General features: G+C 43.7%; 1 protein-coding gene across 2 annotated transcripts in view; it reads left to right on the forward strand.

Moving 5' to 3' along the window:
- The window catches only part of LOC110502827 (kinesin-like protein KIF16B), a 43,118-nt gene extending 21,178 nt beyond the window's left edge, over positions 1–21,940 (forward strand). Inside the window, exons 14-18 of one of the 2 annotated variants that reach the window (XM_036960540.1) lie at positions 14,182–14,301; positions 16,758–16,809; positions 17,089–17,232; positions 18,819–18,901; positions 21,221–21,940. In XM_036960540.1, the coding sequence (XP_036816435.1) occupies positions 14,182–14,301; positions 16,758–16,809; positions 17,089–17,232; positions 18,819–18,901; positions 21,221–21,307 (486 nt within the window). In that variant the 3' untranslated portion in view covers positions 21,308–21,940. The remainder of the gene's footprint in view (positions 1–14,181; positions 14,302–16,757; positions 16,810–17,088; positions 17,233–18,818; positions 18,902–21,220) is intronic. The other variant, XM_036960541.1, reaches the window with a different exon arrangement.
- The last annotated feature ends 158 nt before the right edge of the window (positions 21,941–22,098 follow it).

Raw genomic sequence — 22,098 nt, forward strand, 5'->3', positions numbered from 1 at the left:
GCACTTTTCATTCACTCTGCGGTCCGACTCATCCCAAACCATCTCAATTTGGTGGAGGCCAGGTCATCTGATGCAGCACTCCATCACTCTACTTGGTAAAATAGCCCTTACACGGCCTGGAGGTGTGTTGGGTCATTGTCCTGTTGAAAAACAAATGATACTCCCACTAAGAACAAACCATATGGGATGGTGTATCGCTGCAGAATGCTGTGGTAGCCATGCTGGTTATGTGTGCCTTGAAGTCAAAATAAATCAGACCGTGTCACCAGCAAAGAACCACCACATCATAACACCTCTTCGTCAATGTTTTACGGTAGGAAATACACATGCGGAAATCATCCGTTCACCCACACCGCGTCTCACAAAGACACGGCAGTTGGGAACAAAAATATCACATTTGGACTCCAGACCAAACAATACATTTTCCACAGTTCAAATGTCCATTGCTCATGTTTCTTGGCCAAAGAAAGCAAGTCTCTTCTTATTGGTGTCCTTTAGTAGTGATTTCTTTACAGCAATTTGACCATGAGGGCCTGATTCTCTGAAGAGTTGATGTGTCTGTTAGTTGAAGTATTTATTTGGGCTGTATTTTCTCAGGCTGATAACTCTAATCGTCTGCATCAGAGGTAACCTTGGGTGTTCCATTCCTGTGGAGTCCTCATAAGAGCCTGTTTCATCATAGCACTTGAAAAAACTTTCAGAGTTCTTGAAATATTCCATATCGACTGACCTTCATGTCATAAAGTACTGATGGACTGTCGTTCTTCACTTATTTGAGCTGTTCTGGCCATAATATGGACTTTACCAAATAGCTCTATCTTCTGCATGCCACCCCTACCTTGTCACAACGCAACTGGTTGGCATTATATTCTACAGACTTTTAACAAGGGACACGTGTTAATTGGGACACGTGTTCATTGAAATGCATTTCAGGTGACGTCATGAAGCTGGTTGAGAGAATGCCAAACGTGCAAAGGGGGGTTACTTTGAAGAATCTTAAATATAAATTATATTTGGACTTGTTAACCCTTTTTTTGGTTACTACATGAATCCATATGTGTTATTTCATAGTTTTGATGTCTTCACTATTATTCTACAATGTAGAAAATAGTACAAATAAAGTGAAACCCTGGAATAAGGAGGTGTCCAAACTTTTGACTGTGTGTGTATGTCTGTATACTGGAATACTTAGAAATGGTCATAAAGCAAACCAATATGGAGTTAGTTGCAGGTTTTCCTACATTCCAGTTGCCTGTTTACAAAACAGTCTAACCAGCATTTCCCTTTCTTCCTCGTTCCGTCCCATGTAACTGCCGCTTATAGTTCCTGTATCCTACCAGCGGGTGTCAGTGTTGCTCTGCTGAACCTCAACATGGTGTTGCTATTTCATTTTCCAGCTATTTAGCTTAAATGGCATCCAGCTGACATTATAGCTGCTTAAATGGTCCTGAAGTCAACATCTGACACTGGGAGAAGAGTGAGGGAGAGAAGAGGAAACTCATCAGACATGCCTAATTGCTTACTCTCTCTACATCCCATATGGCTCATCAGTGTGCCGGAGAGAGAGTGGGAGAGAATTTCAGTCTTCACACTTAAGTGTGCAAACCCAGAGTTTTAGTTGATGCTACTCAGGCCCAGTTAGTTGATGTTCACTTCAGCTTCACAGAGTTGACAGGCTTTGAGGCAAAAGTTGGAAAAAGCGTTCTAGGGGGTGGGGAAAACACAGGTCGCGCAGCCACTCCATTTGAATCTCAATTGCATTTCCTTGATTCCTCTCGTCTCCTGCTCAAAATCCATTGGATGAGAAGTTCAGAGGGGAGAGACCTCTGACCTTCTCAATCAATGGATTTTGAAAAGGTGAGGAATCAAGGAAAAGCAGTTAAGTTTCTCACATGGACTTGGCCCAGCTGAGAAGAGTTGAACATGACTCAATTTACTTTCACATTGAAATTGGTTCAACTTCTCAACTAGCTCTTGTTTAGGCCTACAGTGTCTACATGGACTAGTCCTAGATGGTGTTTGTTCCCCACATGGGGAACATGACCCTCAAACAGAGAGGGTCATACTCTAAGGTTTGAAAATATTGGGTATAAACCAGTGGAGGCTCCTCAACCACTCCACACATTTCTTGTTAACAAACTATAGTTTTGGCAAGACAGTTAGGGCATCTACTTTGTGCATGGCACAAGTATCTTTTCCAACAATTGTTTACAGACAGATTTCACTTATAAATCACTGTATCACAATTCCAGTGGGTCAGAAGTTTTACATACACTAAGTTGACTGTGCCTATAAATAGCTTGGAAAATTCTAGATAATTATGTCATGGCTTTAGAAGCTTCTGATAGGCTAATTGACATAATTTGAGTCAATTGGAGGTGAACCAGTGGATGTATTTAGAGGCCTACCTTCAAACTCAGTGCCTCTTTGCTTGACATCATGGGAAAATCAAAAGAAATCAGCCAAGACCTCAGAAAAATAATTGTTGACCACAAGTCTTGTTCATCCTTGGGAGCAATTTCCAAACGCCTGAAAGTACCACGTTCATCTGTACAAACAATAGTACGCAAGTATAAACACCATGGGACCACGCAGCCGTCATACCGCTCAGGAAGGAGACGCTTTCTGTCTCCTAGAGATAAATGTACTTTGGTGCGAAAAGTGCAAATCAATCCCAGAACAACAGCAAAGGACCTTGTGAAGATGCTGGAGGAAACGGGTACAAAAGTATCTAAATCCACAGTAAAACGAGTCCTATATCGACATAACCTGAAAGGCCGCTCAGCAAGGAAGAAGCCACTGCTCCAAAACCGCCATAGAAAATCCAGACTACGGTCTGCAACTGCACATTGGGACAGAGATTGTAGTTTTTGGAGAAATGTCCTCTGGTCTGATGAAACAAAAATAGAACTGTTTGGCCATAATGACCATCGTTATGTTTGGAGGAAAAAGGGGGAGGCTTGCAAACAGAAGAACACCACCTCAACCGTGAAGCACAGGTGTGGCAGCAGCATGTTGCGAGGGTGCTTTGCTGCAGGAGGGACTGGTGAACATCACAAAATAGATGGCAACATGAGGGAGGAAAATTAGGTGGATATATTGAAGCAACATCTCAAGAAATCAGTCAGGAAGTTGAAGCTTGGTCGCAAATGGGACTTCCAAATGGCCAATGACCACAAGCATACTTCCGAAGTTGTGGCAAAATGGCTTAAGGACAACAAAGTAAAGGTATTGGAGTAGCCATCACAAAGCTCCAAGAGAGAAAATGTGTGGGCACAACTGAAAAAAATATGTGCGAGCAAGGAGGCCTACAAACCTGGTTCAGTTACACCAGCTGTCCAGGAGGAATGGGCCAAAATTCACCCAACTTATTGTGGGAAGCTTGTGGAAGGCTACCCAAAACATTTGACCCAAGTTAAACAATTTAAAGGCAATGCTACCAAATACTAATTTGAGTGTATGTAATCTTCTGACCCACTGAATGTGGTGAAAGAAATAAAAGCTGAAATAAATCATTCTGTCTAGTATTATTCTGACATTTCACATTCTTAAAATAAAGTGGTGATCCGAACTGACCAAAGACAGGTAATTTTACTAGGATTAAATGTCAGGAATTGTGAAAAACAGAGTTTAAATGTATTTGGCTAAGGAGTATGTAAACATACATTTCACTTAGCTTGCAATGCAGCTAGCTAGTTTAGCCTACTCAAACACCAGGTTCAAACAGAGAGGGATGCTATTTTAGCAAGCTGGCTTTGGCTATCCAACACTGGAACTCTTCCAAGTCAAAGTAAGCTTTTGGTTTTATTAATTTACGGCATGATTTGGTCAATGCATTAGTTCTAGTAGCCATGTTGACTGACGTTAAAATGGTGAAAACAATGTAGGCTTGGTGTAGTGGTTATGGTATGAAAGTTTTTTTTCACCTAGTCACAGACAGCTGTACATGTAACCAATGTGAAATGGCTAGCTAGTTTGCTGTGGTGCGCGCTAATAGCGTTTCAATTGGTGACGTCACTTGCTCTGAGACCTTGAAGTAGTGGTTCCCCTTGCTCTGCAAGGGCCGCGACTTTTGTGGAGCGATGGGTAACGATGCTTCGTGGGTGTCAGTTGTCTATGTGTGCAGAGGGTCCCTGGTTGGAGCCCAGGTAGGGGCGAGGGGACGGACTAAATTTATACTGTTACGTACACACCCTTGATTACACATAACTAGCAGCCACATATAAACCGCATCACTTTGCTCATTGTATATATAATTCCTTCTTCCGTCTATGCTCGCTCTTCCTCTCACCTTTCCTCTTTGCTTGTTGACTTCAGTGCACAATACAACAGCTGTAACCCAATAATGCATTACTGTGTACAGCAAGCATGTTAGCAGTTACAATTGTGGGCCCTGGTGACAATAAATTAGCCAGCTAGCTAACATAGCATCCCTCTTTGTTTTGAACCGGGTGTTATGAGTAGGCTAAACTAGCTAGCTGCGTTGCTAGCTAAGTGAAAGTTTAAAAAAAAATACAAACACATATAGCGAGCTTGCTCTCTTGCTTCTTAATTCCAGAAGAAATTAATTTGTTAAACTATTGTCTTTCTCTGAATCAACTTCAAACCACATGTTATGCACTGTAGTGCTAGCTGGCTGTAGCTTGTGCTTTTCATTACTAGATTCCTTCTCTGATCCTTTGTTCTCTGCAGGAGCTCTGATAGGTTGGAGGATGTACTCCGGAGTTGTCATAATTACTGTGTACGTCTATGGAAGATGGTGAGAACTATGAGCCTCCTAGGTTTTTTGTATTGAAGTCAATGTACCCAGAGGAGGACAGAAGCTAGCTGTCCTCTGGCTACACCATGGTGCTACCCTACAGAGTGCTGATGAGGCTACTTTAGACCTACATTGCCAAATAGTGTGTTTTTAATCAGTTATTTAATGACGTGAATATATTTAGTATAGTTCCATCTAAAACGGATAACTTTTTAAAATGTTTCACATTTTATGCAATTCACTGAGGATGGTTTACTGAGGAGCCTCCACTGATTCTCGCCAAAATATGTATAGTTCTTGAGTGGAACAGCGTCCACCCTCCATTGCACAGTCGAAGGCTGCATGATTTTGTTCACTTTTTTAAAACTATAAAACTAAATTTTTGCCTTTTTTTAAAGTATAAAATATGTATTTCATTCCACCTGTGGACCGTTTATAGATAGATATACAAGGGCCAGACCCTCCTTTTTGACTTGTATATTTGTATGGCTTACTGATGCTGTTGCCTTTTATTTAATTTTAGATTTTATTTGCATCCATTATGTGTGGATGGATTGGTCCCGCTAAGAATCTGTTACCATACCTGTCTATACTTCGGAGTTGTGCTTCTTGATCCTGGTCCTTGGAACCCATCAAACTTCTCATTTGGGCTGGGTGGGGGCCAGGGTAGGGAATATGTGCACCCCTTTGGGTGCAGGAGTTGGGAAGCATTTCCCTTCAACAATGTAAAAATGCCCGTGTTCTTGAATGTACACGACCCATCTGAATGCACACAGTACCAGTCAAAAGTTCAGAGGAGACTGCGTGAATCAGGCCTTCATGGTTGAATTGCTGCACGGAAACCACTACTAAAGGACATCAATAAGATAAAGAGACTTGGACATTAGACTGGTGGAAATCTGTCCTTTTGAGTCAAAATTTGAGATTTTTGGTTCCAACCGTTGTCTTTGTGAGAGGTAGAGAAGGCAATGCAAATAGTCTGGGTGGCCATTTGATTAGATGTTCAGGAATCTTGTGTCTTGGGGGAGGAAGCTGTTTAGAAGCCTCTTAGACCTAGACTTGGCGCTCTGGGACCGCTTGCCGTGCGGTAGCAAAAAGAATGGCTCATGACTAGGGTAGCTGGAATCTTTGACAATTTTTAGGGCCTTCCTCTGGCACTGCCTGGTATAAAGGTCCTGGATGGCAGGAAGCTTGGCCCAGTGGTGTACTGTGCCGTACGCACTACCCTCTGTAGTGTCTTGCGGTCGGAGGCAGGGATGCAACCAGTGGTGCTCTCGATGGTGCAGCTGTAAGAACCTTTTGAGGATCTGAGGACTCATGCCAAATGTTTTCAGTTCTCAGCAGGATTAGGTTTTATTGTGCCCTCTTCACAACAAAACCCTTGAATGAGTAGGTGTGTCAACTTTTGACTGGTACTGCGCAAGCGCGCACACACTCTGGTATGAAGCCTGGCCGTGTTTTTCCATGTTAAACGTTCAGCACGACACCCTGTGACACCCGGTCTGAAAGGCCACTGTACTGGCAAGCGGCAGGCATACTGATGTTGCCATAATGGTAAGTGGTTGATGAACAGCTTTATGGATTTGACATTTTGTCTTCCGCTATTTTTGAATTCTGTGCAGGGTGACGAGTGGTAGAACCAGCCATGGAGCCATGGGTACGGTGTGGAATGCAGGGGAGATATTAGTGTCTATAGTATGTGTGTGTGGAGACGGGTTAATTCTGTTGATGAGAGCTGCTTCGCTTCTCCCTGAAAGGGAAAGGCTATGAGACTCCCACCATGGAGCCAGGGGAATGGGGGGGGGGGGGGGGGGGGGGCATATTAGGCTCCTCATCGTTAGAGAAAGAGAGCAGTGTAAACACAAGGTTAATGCCATTTCTCAGGTAGATTTAGAATGCAAATGGCACCAATTCCTAATTTAGTCCACTACTAGGGTATCTATCTACACCACTTTTGACTGTAGCCCTATGGGCCCTGGTCATAAGTAGTGCACTAAATAGGGAGGCATTTGGGACGCATCAAAGATTGGTTGCAGGGTTTGTGGGAAAGGCAGCCTCTTGGGGGGAAGTAGGGAAGAGGTGGAGGGAGAAAGATGCCAAAATGTTCTCATTTCCTGCTGTATCCTTTCACGCATGCACACACAAGATTGCAGGATGTACCTGCACATGTTTGGGGAGAGGTGGCGCAGATGATTGCAAACCTGTTCTTGTAGTGTTGGTAGCGTCCCAAATGTAGCCCTATCCCCTATATCGTGCACTACTTTAGTTTAAAAAGTGCACTATATACGGAATAGGGTACCATTTGGGACACACTCTTGGAATGAAGAACATGATGAAAAAATATGAGGAGCTTTGTCCTCTTGATTTGCGGAAAGGGAGACTGTTACTTTCTGGAAGTTTTATATTGTCGTGAGAGCCAGTGCCAACGGAACTTTTGCTTGGGTTGGATGAATCTCTCTGTGTGTGTGTGTGTGTGTGTGTGTGTGTGTGTGTGTGTGTCTCGCTCTCTGTGTGTCTACTTGTCCGGTCTGTGTTTCAAAAGACCATACGCCTGCTACAGGAGAGACAGTAATCTGTGATCGATCGCGAGGAGATCTAGATAGAGCTGCTGTTGCTTCCTGACGTATCTCTACTTGAAAATACATGATCAAAGTGATTTTGAAGAACTACAAAATTGTGATTTCTGTCAGAGCATACGCAGCAGCTCTAAAGAGATGAGATTATAACTTGGAATGAAAAGTCTTCAAATAAAACAAATGTAATATACACAACATTAAATATTTTAGGAAAGTAATGTGAATCAAATACTGGTAATACTGGTAAGTGATAGACAGTAATGGGCATTCACTACCATCATGGGACATTAGTTTTTTACATTTTTTATTCTCTTACAGCATTTACCCAAATAATTTAAATCGAAAAACCATGATTGTTTTTGATAGTCGAACCGACCACAAAAAGCACTAATCGCTCGCTTAGTACTACATCTGGGTCATCCCCACAGACTGTCTTCGGTTATTCCGCCATTGTCTTTGGTCTGTCATTTCTACATTATATTTAATCATTAAGGGATTCCATGACATTCTAGTATCCACCCTGTCAGCAGTTAGGCCTTGATGTATCATTTGAGATGACCTTTGTGATTGTTCTATCTATAACCTTTACATGAGCGATAGAGCTCAATTTCAGATGGCTTGACTCGACTTGACTCGCACTGGAAATCAATAAGCATTCAAGTTGCTGCTGTTTTTGAGCCCTTAACTTCAATCAAGTCCACAGTAAATCCCATGAATGCCTAGATCTGTAATCTATGAGCTTCATTCTAATGTCTTTGGCGACTTCCCTTAGACCTGCCCCGAATGGAGAAGTCTTGTGATTTTTTTATTGAAGTGTTTCAGTATGGGTTTCTGTACGTGAGCTGGACAGACTGGTGACATTCTTGCAAGCTGGACAGGTGCTTTGCTGTCCTACTGTGTAGTTTGTTTGATATGTAGAGTAAAGTAGGGTAACTCCTAGGTGTCTGGAGATGCTCAGAAACCCATTTAAATGGATGGAATCTGCATGTAGGGGATACGACGCAACTGTCCGTCCCACGGCAATTATTGTTTTGTTGCCGAAGCAGAGCTGGGGAGCGTTTTCATTTTTTGTTGTTGCAGTACATATGCTGCTGTTCTGTGTGTGTGTGTGTGCAATGATGTCGGAGGTGTAAAAAAACAGCGCTAGCAGTAACTTTTTGGTTTAAATATCGCGAACGGACATGTCAGTTTCACCATTATGGAGTCTAGCTTTAAGGCCATCTGCAGTTGGGTGACATTTTAATAATGCAATGTTTGCTCTCAAGCCTCAAGCATTTTGTTGTAACTCCTAAATATAAAACCCTATAATGCAAATATCTGTGATGTGTGAACTTAATTTCAACTTCTTTGGAGAGATATCCCCCAAAGTTACCACAGTACTGTTCCATTTTGAGATGGCCTACTACCCTACTCTGCCCTCTGCTATCTCTGTGGGAGGAGTTTTTATTGATGTGTTGTAGTGTGTGCTCCTGACGGATTAAGTAAAGTTTGTGCCATATTTCATAAAATATATTGGAAATCTTACTCACTAGTTTTCTCATCATAGCTCTCTGATGGATAGAAGCTCTCATCAGAGCTCTCATGGACAGGTGGTGGGCTGACCTTGCAGTGGAGTTACTTTTAATTTATGTAAAGTGAAGTAGGGAAACTCTGAGTGGAAGTGCTCACAAATGCATGAAAGCCATCATCTGCAGTTGGGTGAAATTTTAATGCGAGTTTAAATGCTGCCCAAGCCTGGCTGATAGATGAGGTGTGTGAGTGTTTGTGCCCAAGCCTGCCCAAAAGATAATTACGTCCACCACCTGCCTCAATCAAGGGATGGAGAGTGGCATCATGCTGCATGGCCTGGCCCTATACTCTGATTTGGTCTGACTAAGAAAGAGAATCTCATCTACCCATCCTGTCTCAGGGAAGTGTGTTTCCAGGCTTGTAGTTAATTAAAGGGTTCCTTCACAGACTTCATTAGAGGTGAAGAGAGGAGCCTGGCAGATTAATGCACTGTGTCACTTCACTGAGACAGGACTGGGAGATGAGACACACAGACACACACTGAAGGAGTTAGTTTGTTATTCAGCAGGAGCCACTGACTGAAAGGAAAAGGCCGTTTAGCCTTGAACCCAAGTTGGGAAGTCTGCTCTGTTTTTAATGTCTGGTGCCATTTCATCAATGTCAATAGTCATAACACTGGTGACTTGTATTCTGTTTGTTTTTATTATAGAATATATATACACGCACACACACACACACACGGCTGTCGACTCCCTTTCTCAGGACAGTTTCCTGACATTAGCCCAGCTCCCATACTGTGGGCAGTGAAGCAGACAGATCGCCGATGGAAATGTAGAATTGTAGCTTTCTGTACTAAAGCTTTAAAAATGTCTTCCACAGATCAATTCCATTTATCCTGCCTCTTATCACCCTCTTCTGACGTGCAGAAACCTAAAATGCATTAAATACATATTTAGCAGGGATTTCTGGACAAGCGGCATGGATTTTTCCACCTGAACATTCATTGATTTGAGGCTGACTTGAGTTTCTGATGCGACCAAAGGCTAACGTGGGGGTGTGACTGCCTGTAATGTGAATGTCAGCACTATAGGGCAGCATTCATCACACACGCACGCGCACACACACACACACACACACTATAGGGTAGCATTAATCAGACGTGTGTGTGTGTGTGTGTGTGTGTGTGTGGCGTATGGACGTTAAAAACCCTTCTATTAGTCAGTGTTTGACATGGCGGTTTCTGTGTGAATAAATAAAAAAAATTCAGAAAGGAAAATGGTTGATACGGCCATGAAATTGTTAAAAAATGATTCATATTCACCCGATCCTTCAGTCTTTCCTCGGGAAGATGGTGCATTGAAAGATCATTTGGCGCAGAGAAAACACATCACTTGTTATATAAAGGGCTTATAAGTAAGCATTTCACTTTAAGGTTGTATTTGGCGCATGTGACAAATACGATTTGATTACTAGGAGGACAACATGCAGTGCCTTCAGAAAGTATTCCTGCCCCTTGACTTATTCCACATTGTGGTGTTACAACCTGAATTCAAAATAGCAAACTTTTTGTTTCTCTCACCCATCTACACACTACCACATAATGACAGTGAAAACATGTTTTTAGACATTTTTGTACTGAAATATCTAATTTACACAAGTATTCACACTCCTGAGTCAATACATGATAGACTAAAGCTGTGAGTCCTTCTGGGTAAGTCTGTAAGCGCTTTCCATACCTGGAAAATTCTTCATTCTCTGAAGTTGGTTATTGATCATTGCGAGACAACCATTTTCAGGTTTTGCCTTAGCTTTTCAAGCCGTATTAAGTTAGTTTTAACTTGGCTACTCAGGAACATTCAATGTTGTCTTGGGAAGGAACTCCAGTGTATTTTGTTTTTGCCTTGTTTTAGGTTACTGTCCTGCTGAAAGGGGATTTTTTTTCTCCCAGTGTCGGTTGGAATGCAGACTGAACTAAGTTTTCCTCTAGGATTTTGCCTGTGATTAGCTCTATTCTGATTATTTTTTATAAAAATACAAACAACTCCCTAGTCCTTCCTGATGATGGGCATACCCATAACATGTTCCAGCCACCACCATGCTTGGAAATATGAAGTGGTACTCAGTGACGTTGGATTTGCCCCAAACATAACGCTTTGCCACTTTTTCTTGGCAGTTTAGTGCCTTATTACAAACAGGATGCATGTCTACGGAATATTTTTTATTCTGTACAGGCTTCCTTTTCAGTGTCATTTAGGATATTAGCCTAGTAGTTAGAGCATTGGGCCAGTAACTGAAAGATTTCTGGATAGAATCCCCAAGCTGACAAGGTAAAAATCTGTCCTTCTGCCCCTGAGCAAGGCAGTTTACCCACTGTTCCCCGGGCGCTGCCGACGTGGATGTCGATTATGGCAGCCCCAAATACGGAAGACAAATTTCAGTTGAATGCATTGTACAACTGACTAGGTATCCCCCTTTCCCTAGTATTGTGGAGTAACAATGTTGTTCCATCCTCAGAGTTTAATGGCTGTGATAGAAGAAAACTAACTGTATTTAAGTCACCATTGGCCTCATGGTGAAGTCCCTGAGCAGATTCCTTCCTCTCCGAAAACGGAGTTACGAAGGACTCCTGTATCTTTAGTATACTGTTACACTGTTTGCTTTGGTATTTTTATTTTTTCCCATCAATAGGTGCCCTTGGAAAACCTCCATGGTCTTTGGTTGAATCTTTGTTAGAAATTCACTGCTCAACTGAGGGACCTTACAATTATCTGTATGTGTGGGGTACAGAGATCAGGTAATCATTCAAAAATCATGTTGTACACAGTGAGTCCATGCAACTTATGTGACTTAAGCAAATCTTTACTCCTTAACTTAATTAGGCTTGCCATAACACAGGTTGAATGCTTATTGACTCAAGACATTTCAGCTTTTCATTTTTTATTAATTTTTAAACTTTTCTGAAAGCATAATTCCATTTAGACGTTATGGGGTATTTTGTGTAGTCCAGTGACACTCTCAATATATCAATTTTAAATTCAAGCTGTAACACAACAGAATGTGGAAAACATCAAGGGTAGTTTCTGAAGGCACGCTATACCTAGTTAGTTTCTGAAGGCACGCTATACCTAGTTAGTTTCTGAAGGCACGCTATACCTTTATATTCAGAAGAGGTGAATAGGGTTTGGAGGGTGTGCTTAGAGTAACAAAATCGCTGCCAAGGCAACGTCTACTCTTCCTGGGGTCCAAACAGGAAACACAAATAAAATGAATAATATACAGTACATAATGCAATACGAAACATATCTGTCTCTGGCGGGAATTCCACTAACTATGTAGCCAAACGTAACTGCTGTTCATTCTGTTCCGACGACATAAGTTCTGCTTCCATGAGCAGATCCAATGTTAGCATCAGTAATTCAACATTTGTTGTTAGCCCAGCTAGTATGGACACTGACAGTTGTGAATCTGATGCAGCCAAAGAGTTACTGCCCCCTTACCCGGGAAAGCACCAAACAACAGACAGGGATGTTGAACCATCGAAGAGGCGCAAATATGATGAGAACTACATTGATATGGGGTTCACTTAAATTAGGAGTAGTGCCTTTCCTCAGCCACAGTGAGTTTTTTATATGTGCAAAAGTAATCTCTCAACTCAATGAAACCTTCACTATTGCACAGACATTTAGAAACAAAACATGCCAAGTTGAAAAATAAGCCACAAAGTTTTTTGAGTGAAAATGTAAGACTTTTGAGTAGTAAGACATGTATAAAACCAACAGATACCATGAATGTGAAGGGTCTAGAAGCGTCTTATATGGTGAGCTAACAAGTGGCTAGAACAGGCAAGTCCCATACTATTGTGGAGGACTTCATTCTTCCTGTTGCTGCGGATATGGCTGGGACAATGGTGGGGGAAAAGGCCCAAAAAACTGTACAGACAATGCCTTCATCAAACAACACTGTTTCACGATGCATCAGTGACATGACAGGAGATGTTTTGAAACAATTACTGCTTCGCATACAAGCCAGTGAATTCTATAAAACCAGGACAACAGGAGGAGGATATTTTTAAAGTACTGGACAGCTTTGTGACATCAAATGGACTTTGGGTGGTCAAGATGTTGGTATATGCACTGTGATGGCACAAAAGCCACAAAATAGTGGAGTGGTAATGCACGTGCAAGCAGTTGCTCCCTGACGCCACTTGGGTACACTACAGCATCCACCGAGAGGCTCTTGCTGCCAAGGAAATGCCTGACAGCTTGAAAGACGTTTTGACCACTACAGTGAAAATGGTTAACTTTGTTAAAGCAAGGCCTCTGAACTCTCGTGTATTTTCTGCGGTATGCAATGATATGTGCAGCGACCATGTAACTCTTTTAAAATATACAGAAGTGTGCTGTATGTGTCTTTTGACTATGTATGACTGTCTGTGTGACTTATGTACGATCATACATACACTACCGTTCAAAAGTTTGGGGTCACTTAAAAATGTCCTTGTTTTTGAAAGAACTTCTCGCATGGAATAGCCTTTATTTCTCAGAACAAGAATAGACTGACGAGTTTCAGAAGAAATGTATTTGTTTTTGGCCATTTTGAGCCTGTAATCAAACTGTGACTGTTTGACCCTGACTGTGTCTGATTCTGTGTCTAACTGACTGTGACTGTGCTGATGCTCCAGATACTCAACTAGTCTATTGTATGTTTTGTTTATTCCATGTGTAACTCTGTGTTTTATGTGTCGAACTGCTTTGCTTTATCTTGGCCAGGTTGCAGTTGCAAATGAGAACTTGTTCTCAACTGGCCTACCTGGTTAAATAAAGGTGAAATAAAAAATTAAGGCCAGTTTTACTGCTTCTTTAATCAGTACAAACAGTTTTCAGCTGTGCTAACATAATTGCAAAAGGGTTTTCTAATGATCAATTAGCCTTTTCAAATTATAAACTTGGATTAGCTAACACAATGTGCCATTGGAACACAGGAGTGATGGTTGCTGATAATGGGCCTCTACGCCGATGTAGATATTCCATAGAAATAATCAGTTTCCAGCTACAATAGTCATTTACAACAATAAATGTCTACACTGTATTTCTGATCAATTTGATGATATTGTAATGGACAAATGTGCTTTTCAAAAACATGAACATTTCTAAGTGACCCCAAACCTTCGAATGTTGGTGTGTATGAGACGACAGTGTTGGACTTACCTCACCTGTCTATTAATCTCCTGCTATATAGGGGACTGTAGCTCTGAGGAAGCAGGGCATAGGCGTAATGCTGGGTTAACATGTTATCATAATAGTAGTACTACCCTGTTCTGTGTCTGCTACTATATAGGAGGAGACTGTAGCTCTGAGGAAGCAGGGTATAGGCGTGGTCATGGACTCCAAACTACCTCACCTAATCGGCATCGATGATGATCTTCTCAGCACTGGCACCATTCTCTATCATTTGAAAGTGAGTAAGACAAATACATACAGTGGGGAGAACAAGTTTTCGACACACTGCCGGTTTTGCAGATTTTCCTACTTACAAAGCATGTAGAGGTCTGTATTTTTTTTTTTTTTTATCATAGGTACACTTCAACTGTGAGAGACTGAATCTAAAACAAAAATCCAGAAAATCACATTGTATGATTTTTTAAAAAAGTAATTCATTTGCATTTTATGGCATGACATAAGTATTTGATCACCTACCAACCAGTAAGAATTCCGGCTCTCACAGACCTGTTAGTTTTTCTTTAAGAAGCCCTCCTGTTCTCCACTCATTACATGTATTAACTGCACCTGTTTGAACTCGTTACCTGTATAAAAGACACCTGTCCACACACTCAGTCAAACAGACTCCAACCTCTCCACAATGGCCAAGACCAGAGAGCTGTGTAAGGACATCAGGGATAAAATTGTAGACCTGCACAAGGCTGGGATGGGCTACAGGACAATAGGCAAGCAGCTTGGTGAGAAGGCAACAACCGTTGGCGCAATTATTAGAAAACGGAAGAAGTTCAAGATGACGGTCAATCACCCTCGGTCTGGGGCTCCATGCAAGATCTCACCTCGTGGGGCATCAATGATCATGAGGAAGGTGAGGGATCAGCCCAGAACTACACGGCAGGACCTGGTCAATGATCTGAAGAGAGCTGGGACCACAGTCTCAAAGAAAACCATTAGTAACACACTACGCCGTCATGGATTAAAATCCTGCAGCGCACGCAAGGTCCCCCTGCTCAAGCCAGTGCATGTCCAGAACCGTCTGAAGTTTGCCATTGACCATCTGGATGATCCAGAGGAGGAATGGGAGAAGGTCATGTGGTCTGAGACAAAAATATAGTTTTTTTTTTGGTCTAAACTCCACTCGCTGTGTTTGGAGGAAGAAGGATGAGTACAACCCCAAGAACACCATCCCAACCGTGAAGCATGGAGGTGGAAACATCATTCTTTGGTGAACGACTGCACCGTATTGAGTGGAGGATAGATGGGGCCATGTATCCCGAGATCTTGGCCAACAACCTCCTTCCCTCAGCAAGAGCATTTAAGATGGGTCGTGGCTGGGTCTTCCAGCATGACAACGACCCGAAACACACAGCCAGGGCAACTAAGGAGTGGCTCCGTAAGAAGCATCTCAAGGTCCTGGAGTGGCCTAGCCAGTCTCCAGACCTGAACCCAGTAGAAAATCTTTGGAGGGAGCTGAAAGTCCGTATTTCCCAGCGACAGCCCCAAAACCTGAAGGATCTGGAGAAGGTCTGTATGGAGGAGTGGACCAAAATCTCTGCTGCAGGGTGTGCAAACCTGGTCAAGAACTACAGGAAACGTATGATCTCTGTAATTGCAAACAAATGTTTCTGTACCAAATATTAAGTTCTGCTTTTCTGATGTATCAAATACTTATGTCATGCAATAAAATGCTAATTAATTACTTAAAAATCATACAATGTGATTTCCTGGATTTTTTGTTTTGTTTTTGATTCCCTCTCTCATAGTTGAAGTGTACCTATGATAAAAATTACAGACCTCTACATGCTTTGTAAGTAGGGGAACCTGCAAAATTGGCGGTGTATCGAATACTTGTTCTCCCCACTGTATATAGAGTATACTGTATACACGGAGTGTGTAAACTTTTATGAACACCTTCCAAATGTTGAATTGCACTCCCTTGTGCCTTCACAACAGCCTCAATTTGTCAGGGCATGGACTCTACAAGGTGTCAAATGCATTCCACAGGGATGCTGGCCCATGTTGACTGCAATGCTTCCCACAGTTGTCATTGGCTGGATGTCCTTTGGGTGGTGGACCATTCTTCATAGACACGAGAAACTGTTGAGCGTGAAAAACCCAGCAGCGTTGCAGTTCTTGACACAAACCGGTGTGCCTGGCATCTACTACCATAGCCCATTCAAAGGCACTTAAATATTTTGTCTTGCCCATTCACCCACTGAATGGCACAGATACACAATCCGTTTCAATTGTTTCACGGCTTAAAAATCCTTTAACCTCTTGTCCTTAACTTCATCTACACTGATTGAAGTGGATTTAACAAGTGACATCAATAAGGGATCATGGCTTTCACCTGGATTCCCCTGGTCAGTCTGTCAGAGCAGGTGTTCCTAATGTTTTGTACACTCAGTGTACTTTCTCAATGGGTCTGTGGTACTAGCCAATAATGTAGCTTGTTTTAACACTACTGCTAAATGTGGAAAATCCATATTCGTTTATCCGCTACCGGTCTCTTAGTCTACATCTCAAATGTCACCCTCTTGCCTTTAAAGTGCACTCCTTTTGACCATGGCATGGTAGTGCACTATATAGGGAATAGGGTGCCGTTTGGGATGCATCCTTAGATTTGGATTCTCCCGTGAGCAAATCAGCTTACGATCAGGCAGACCTAATGACATTGGCCTTGTGATCTGATTGCAGGAGGGCAGGACGCTGGTGGGTCGAGACGAGGCTTCATCCAATCCGGATATTGGTGAGTCAGTAGGCAGACAGGATATCTGCTGTGGGTTGTTGCTTCGGGTTCATGTGAGTTTAGTGTTATTCCAGAGCATTAGGCACTAATTTTTTTTGCTCATTATATGATCAAGATAAGTGATTTTGAGCCTCACCTTAACTGACCCCCTTAAAACTTTTCTACATCAACCTCTGACCGCTTCCCTCCCTTTATTCCCTGCAGTGTTCCATGGTATTGGTCTGCAGGAGGAACACAGTTTTTTAATTTTGACCCCTAACCCTGTCTCCCACCATGCAGTTGTCCATGGTGCTGGTCTCCTGGAGGAACACTGTGTGTTTGAGAACCGTGATGGAGTTGTGACTCTGATCCCCCAGACGGGGGCGCTGTGCTCTGTCAACAGACTGGAGACGACCCAGCCCTGTCAGCTGACACAGGGTAATGGTGTGTGTGTGTGTGTGTGTGTCGTCTCCCGGTCGTGTGTGGAGACTCTGCAAGATAATGTGTACAAAATCCTCTCTCTGACCCTGGGAGTTGGGGGCACAAACTTTGAGGCTCACAAACTTTGCGACTGGTCATTTACGTCCTCTAACTGAGGCACTGGGACAGTTGTACCTATAATCTAAACTGGCACACCTCTCTTTCAATGAGCCTGTGTGGACTTGGAAGACATGCTAAACCTGTAATGGCTGCTCCAACTTTGGAGACCTCATCTTTCCCCTTCTTACTTTGGGACTAGACAACACAACTCTTAACTTTCTGGCAACTTGACAAATAAATAGAAAAAGTTTTACTCATTTTCTCAGTCCTTTGCCGTGGTAAAGTGAATACATTGCCATGAAGTACACAATCTCTCTGACATGATTGGCTTTCGTCAAGACCCCGGCTGGGTGATTTACCGAAGGTAATAGGCTAGAAAAACTCTAGGATGTGTTGTAAAGCTATGGAATAGAGGCTGATATTGGGGGCTTATATATCTAGCAGGCTCACACTTATAAGATTTTCTCCAGGTCTCCTCTCTTTCTCACAGGCACGCTCTCTCTCCTTCTTTCTGTGCATAAAATACTAATCTTGCTTTGATTAATGGCTTCTGACGAGTGACAATGCACCTGAGCTGCAACAGGAGCAGAAATTACTATCATTTGTTGTGTAGAAAATGGCCTGAGATGCAGTTGCTTCGGGGGGGCTTTTGGGTCAATTTTAAAATGGCTATGAAGGAGTAGTGGCAGGGACCTTTTTATTAGGGGTGCTGGGACTCTCACTCTTTCTCCTCTATATCCTCTCTCACACACACACACACACACTCACAGCTGTTCTTTATATTTCTGAGTCAGAGCGGGTTGGTGTAAGCGAGGCTATGATGGAAAAAAAAAAGCTCGCAGACAGACCTGGCAGAGCTAACTGAATAGTGGGTTTTTCTATTGGGGCCAAAGTTAGCTCTTCAGCTCTCTGCCTGCCTGGCTGGCTCTATTCCCACTTTTCTGTAAAGGCTGATCCTGGTCTCTACTTCAGAACCCACTCTGCTATCACCACCATCTGCCAATTGACCGGAGAGGCCTGGAGCTTTGTTCAGGGCTTTTTCCAAGGCCTCTCGCCCTCAAATGTTTAGTAAAAGAAATGTCATCTGCCCTGTGGAGAAGGGATGGAAGCGTGGTTCACAGCCACTCCTGACTGGTAACACTGAATGCTTCAGAGAGAGACAGAATGCAGGAATTTGAAGTGGATACCATGAGAAGAGGTGAAGAGGCAGCACTTTAATCTTAACAACATTTGGGAGAGATGTGTTGTGTGCCTCCCACTAAAACTGAACCCACTATCAGCTTTTAATAATGCTCCAATTACCAACCATCCACTGCCATTGCACTCAACTCAGGGCTGGTTTCCCAGACACCGATCAAGCTTAGTCCTGGACTAAAAAGCTATTTCAAAAGAGATTCTCTTTAGTCCAGGACTAAGTTTGATCTGTGTCCAGGAAACCAACCATCGATGTAAAACTTTGTTCACGGTATAATAACTTATGGTGGTTTCAGGTGCAGTAATCCAGCTAGGTAGAGGGACTATATTCCGTTTCAACCATCCTAAAGAAGCTGCACATCTCAGAGAGCAACGCAAGGTGAGTCACACCACAACCGCTCGTACTAACCCAAACCCCCCAGACCACACCACAACCGCTCGTACTAACCCAAACCCCCCAGACCACACCACAACCGCTCTTACTAACCCAAACCCCCCAGACTACACCACAACCGCTCGTACTAACCCAAACCCCCCAGACCACACCACAACCGCTCGTACTAACCCAAACCCCCCAGACCACACCACAACCGCTCTTACTAACCCAAACCCCCCAGACCACACCACAACCGCTCTTACTAACCCAAACCCCCCAGACCACACCACAACCGCTCTTACTAACCCAAACCCCCCAGACCACACCACAACCGCTCTTACTAACCCAAACCCCCCAGACCACACCACAACCGCTCGTACTAACCCAAACCCCCCAGACCACACCACAACCGCTCGTACTAACCCAAACCCCCCAGACCACACCACAACCGCTCGTACTAACCCAAACCCCCCAGACCACACCACAACCGCTCTTACTAACCCAAACCCCCCAGACCACACCACAACCGCTCTTACTAACCCAAACCCCCCAGACCACACCACAACCGCTCGTACTAACCCAAACCCCCCAGACCACACCACAACCGCTCGTACTAACCCAAACCCCCCAGACCACACCACAACCGCTCGTACTAACCCAAACCCCCCAGACCACACCACAACCGCTCGTACTAACCCAAACCCCCCAGACCACACCACAACCGCTCGTACTAACCCAAACCCCCCAGACCACACCACAACCGCTCTTACTAACCCAAACCCCCCAGACCACACCACAACCGCTCGTACTAACCCAAATCCCCCAGACCACACCACAACCGCTCGTACTAACCCAAACCCCCCAGACCACACCACAACCGCTCGTACTAACCCAAACCCCCCAGACCACACCACAACCGCTCGTACTAACCCAAACCCCCCAGACCACACCACAACCGCTCGTACTAACCCAAACCCCCCAGACCACACCACAACCGCTCGTACTAACCCAAACCCCCCAGACCACACCACAACCGCTCTTACTAACCCAAACCCCCCCAGACCACACCACAACCGCTCGTACCAACCCAAACCCCCCAGACCACACCACAACCGCTCGTACTAACCCAAACCCCCCAGACCACACCACAACCGCTCGTACTAACCCAAACCCCCCAGACCACACCACAACCGCTCTTACTAACCCAAACCCCCCAGACCACACCACAACCGCTCGTCCTAACCCAAACCCCCCAGACCACACCACAACCGCTCGTACTAACCCAAACCCCCCAGACCACACCACAACCGCTCGTACTAACCCAAACCCCCCAGACCACACCACAACCGCTCGTACTAACCCAAACCCCCCAGACCACACCACAACCGCTCGTACTAACCCAAACCCCCCAGACCACACCACAACCGCTCGTACTAACCCAAACCCCCCAGACCACACCACAACCGCTCTTACTAACCCAAACCCCCCAGACCACACCACAACCGCTCTTACTAACCCAAACCCCCCAGACCACACCATAACCGCTCTTACTAACCCAAACCCCCCCAGACCACACCACAACCGCTCTTACTAACCGAAACCCCCCAGACCACACCACAACCGCTCTTACTAACCCAAACCCCCCAGACCACACCACAACCGCTCTTACTAACCGAAACCCCCCAGACCACACCACAGCCGCTCTTACTAACCCAAACCCCCCAGACCACACCACAACCGCTCTTACTAACCCAAACCCCCCAGACCACACCACAACCGCTCTTACTAACCCAAACCCCCCAGACGACACCACAACCGCTCTTACTAACCGAAACCCCCCATACCACACCACAACCGCTCTTACTAACCCAAACCCCCCAGACCACACCACAACCGCTCTTACTAACCCAAACCCCCCAGACCACACCACAACCGCTCTTACTAACCCAAACCCCCCAGACCACACCACAACCGCTCTTACTAACCGAAACCCCCCATACCACACCACAACTGCTCTTATTCTCTTAGAGCCAGATTCCCGGACACCGACTAAGCCTATCCCTGGACTAAAAAACACTTTCAATAGACAATTTACATTGAGCATGCTCTTTATTCCAGGGCTAGTTTTGTAATAATATTTTTGGGAAACCAGTCCTTGCAACCCAACCAACTCTTATTTCCAGACCAGAGTAAACTCCAGCCCAGAACATAACCTTACATTTCCCTAACTTTCCTGTTTTTGATCAGTTAGCTTGTGATGTCTGCTCAAGTTTATCTAACCCAGTACGTAAAGTCATTTGCATTTCTTTGTCTCATAATTAGTGCTGTGCCGTCGGCTATATATCAAACAAGGAAAAAACACATCTTCAAAGAAATGCATCTTCCACTTCCTCGAAGCTATCACTGTAAATACTGTATCTCCTCCTACTTTACCATGTCTGTACACACCACATACACACACAGAGATGTGAAGCACTTCTGGTAACACCTGCTGGCATAATACTTCCTAGCTTGTTATCAACAAGTATTTATTTTAATGTCTTATAAGGCATATAATATGCTCTCAAGGTGGCTGGTATTTAGTCAGGATCATGAGATGATTCTAAGACATAAGGGCGTCATATATTGTATGCTTATGACAAGTCTAGTCTAACTGAATTAAAATGCATTATATACCTGCTGGTTTAAGTACTGTAAAGTGTTACCGAACTGCTTCTTTGGATAATGGGCTGTAACTGTCAGGTTCCAGGCTCAGTGCTCTTTATAGTGTACTACTTTTGACCAGGGACCATAGGGCACTTTGTAGGGAATAGGGTTCCATTTGGGACGCTGACATCCATTTACTGAGGCAGGTTCAGCAGGTAATGATAGAGTTCCAGGTTGTTAAGTCATTTTAATGTATATTTCATGAAGCCAGTGGCTGATGCAAGAGTTTCTATACCAACAATTCTAGTGCTCACATTTGTAGTTATTCATTTGTATTGTGGACACACAAAAAATCGTCATTTTAAATTGGGTAATAAAAATGGATCACAAAAAGAAATTGAGTTATGTGAGTCTTCCTTCCTGTATGCATTTATGTGGGGATGAAATGAAGATACATTGTTTCAATATGTTCAATCAGAGTGCCTAGTGAAAGTCTACACACCCCTCTTCACATTTTGCTGCCTTTAAAACTAAAATGGGAGTAAATTGGATTT

This window comes from Oncorhynchus mykiss, chromosome 23, assembly GCF_013265735.2.
Source record: "Oncorhynchus mykiss isolate Arlee chromosome 23, USDA_OmykA_1.1, whole genome shotgun sequence".
Classification (NCBI taxonomy): domain Eukaryota; kingdom Metazoa; phylum Chordata; class Actinopteri; order Salmoniformes; family Salmonidae; genus Oncorhynchus; species Oncorhynchus mykiss.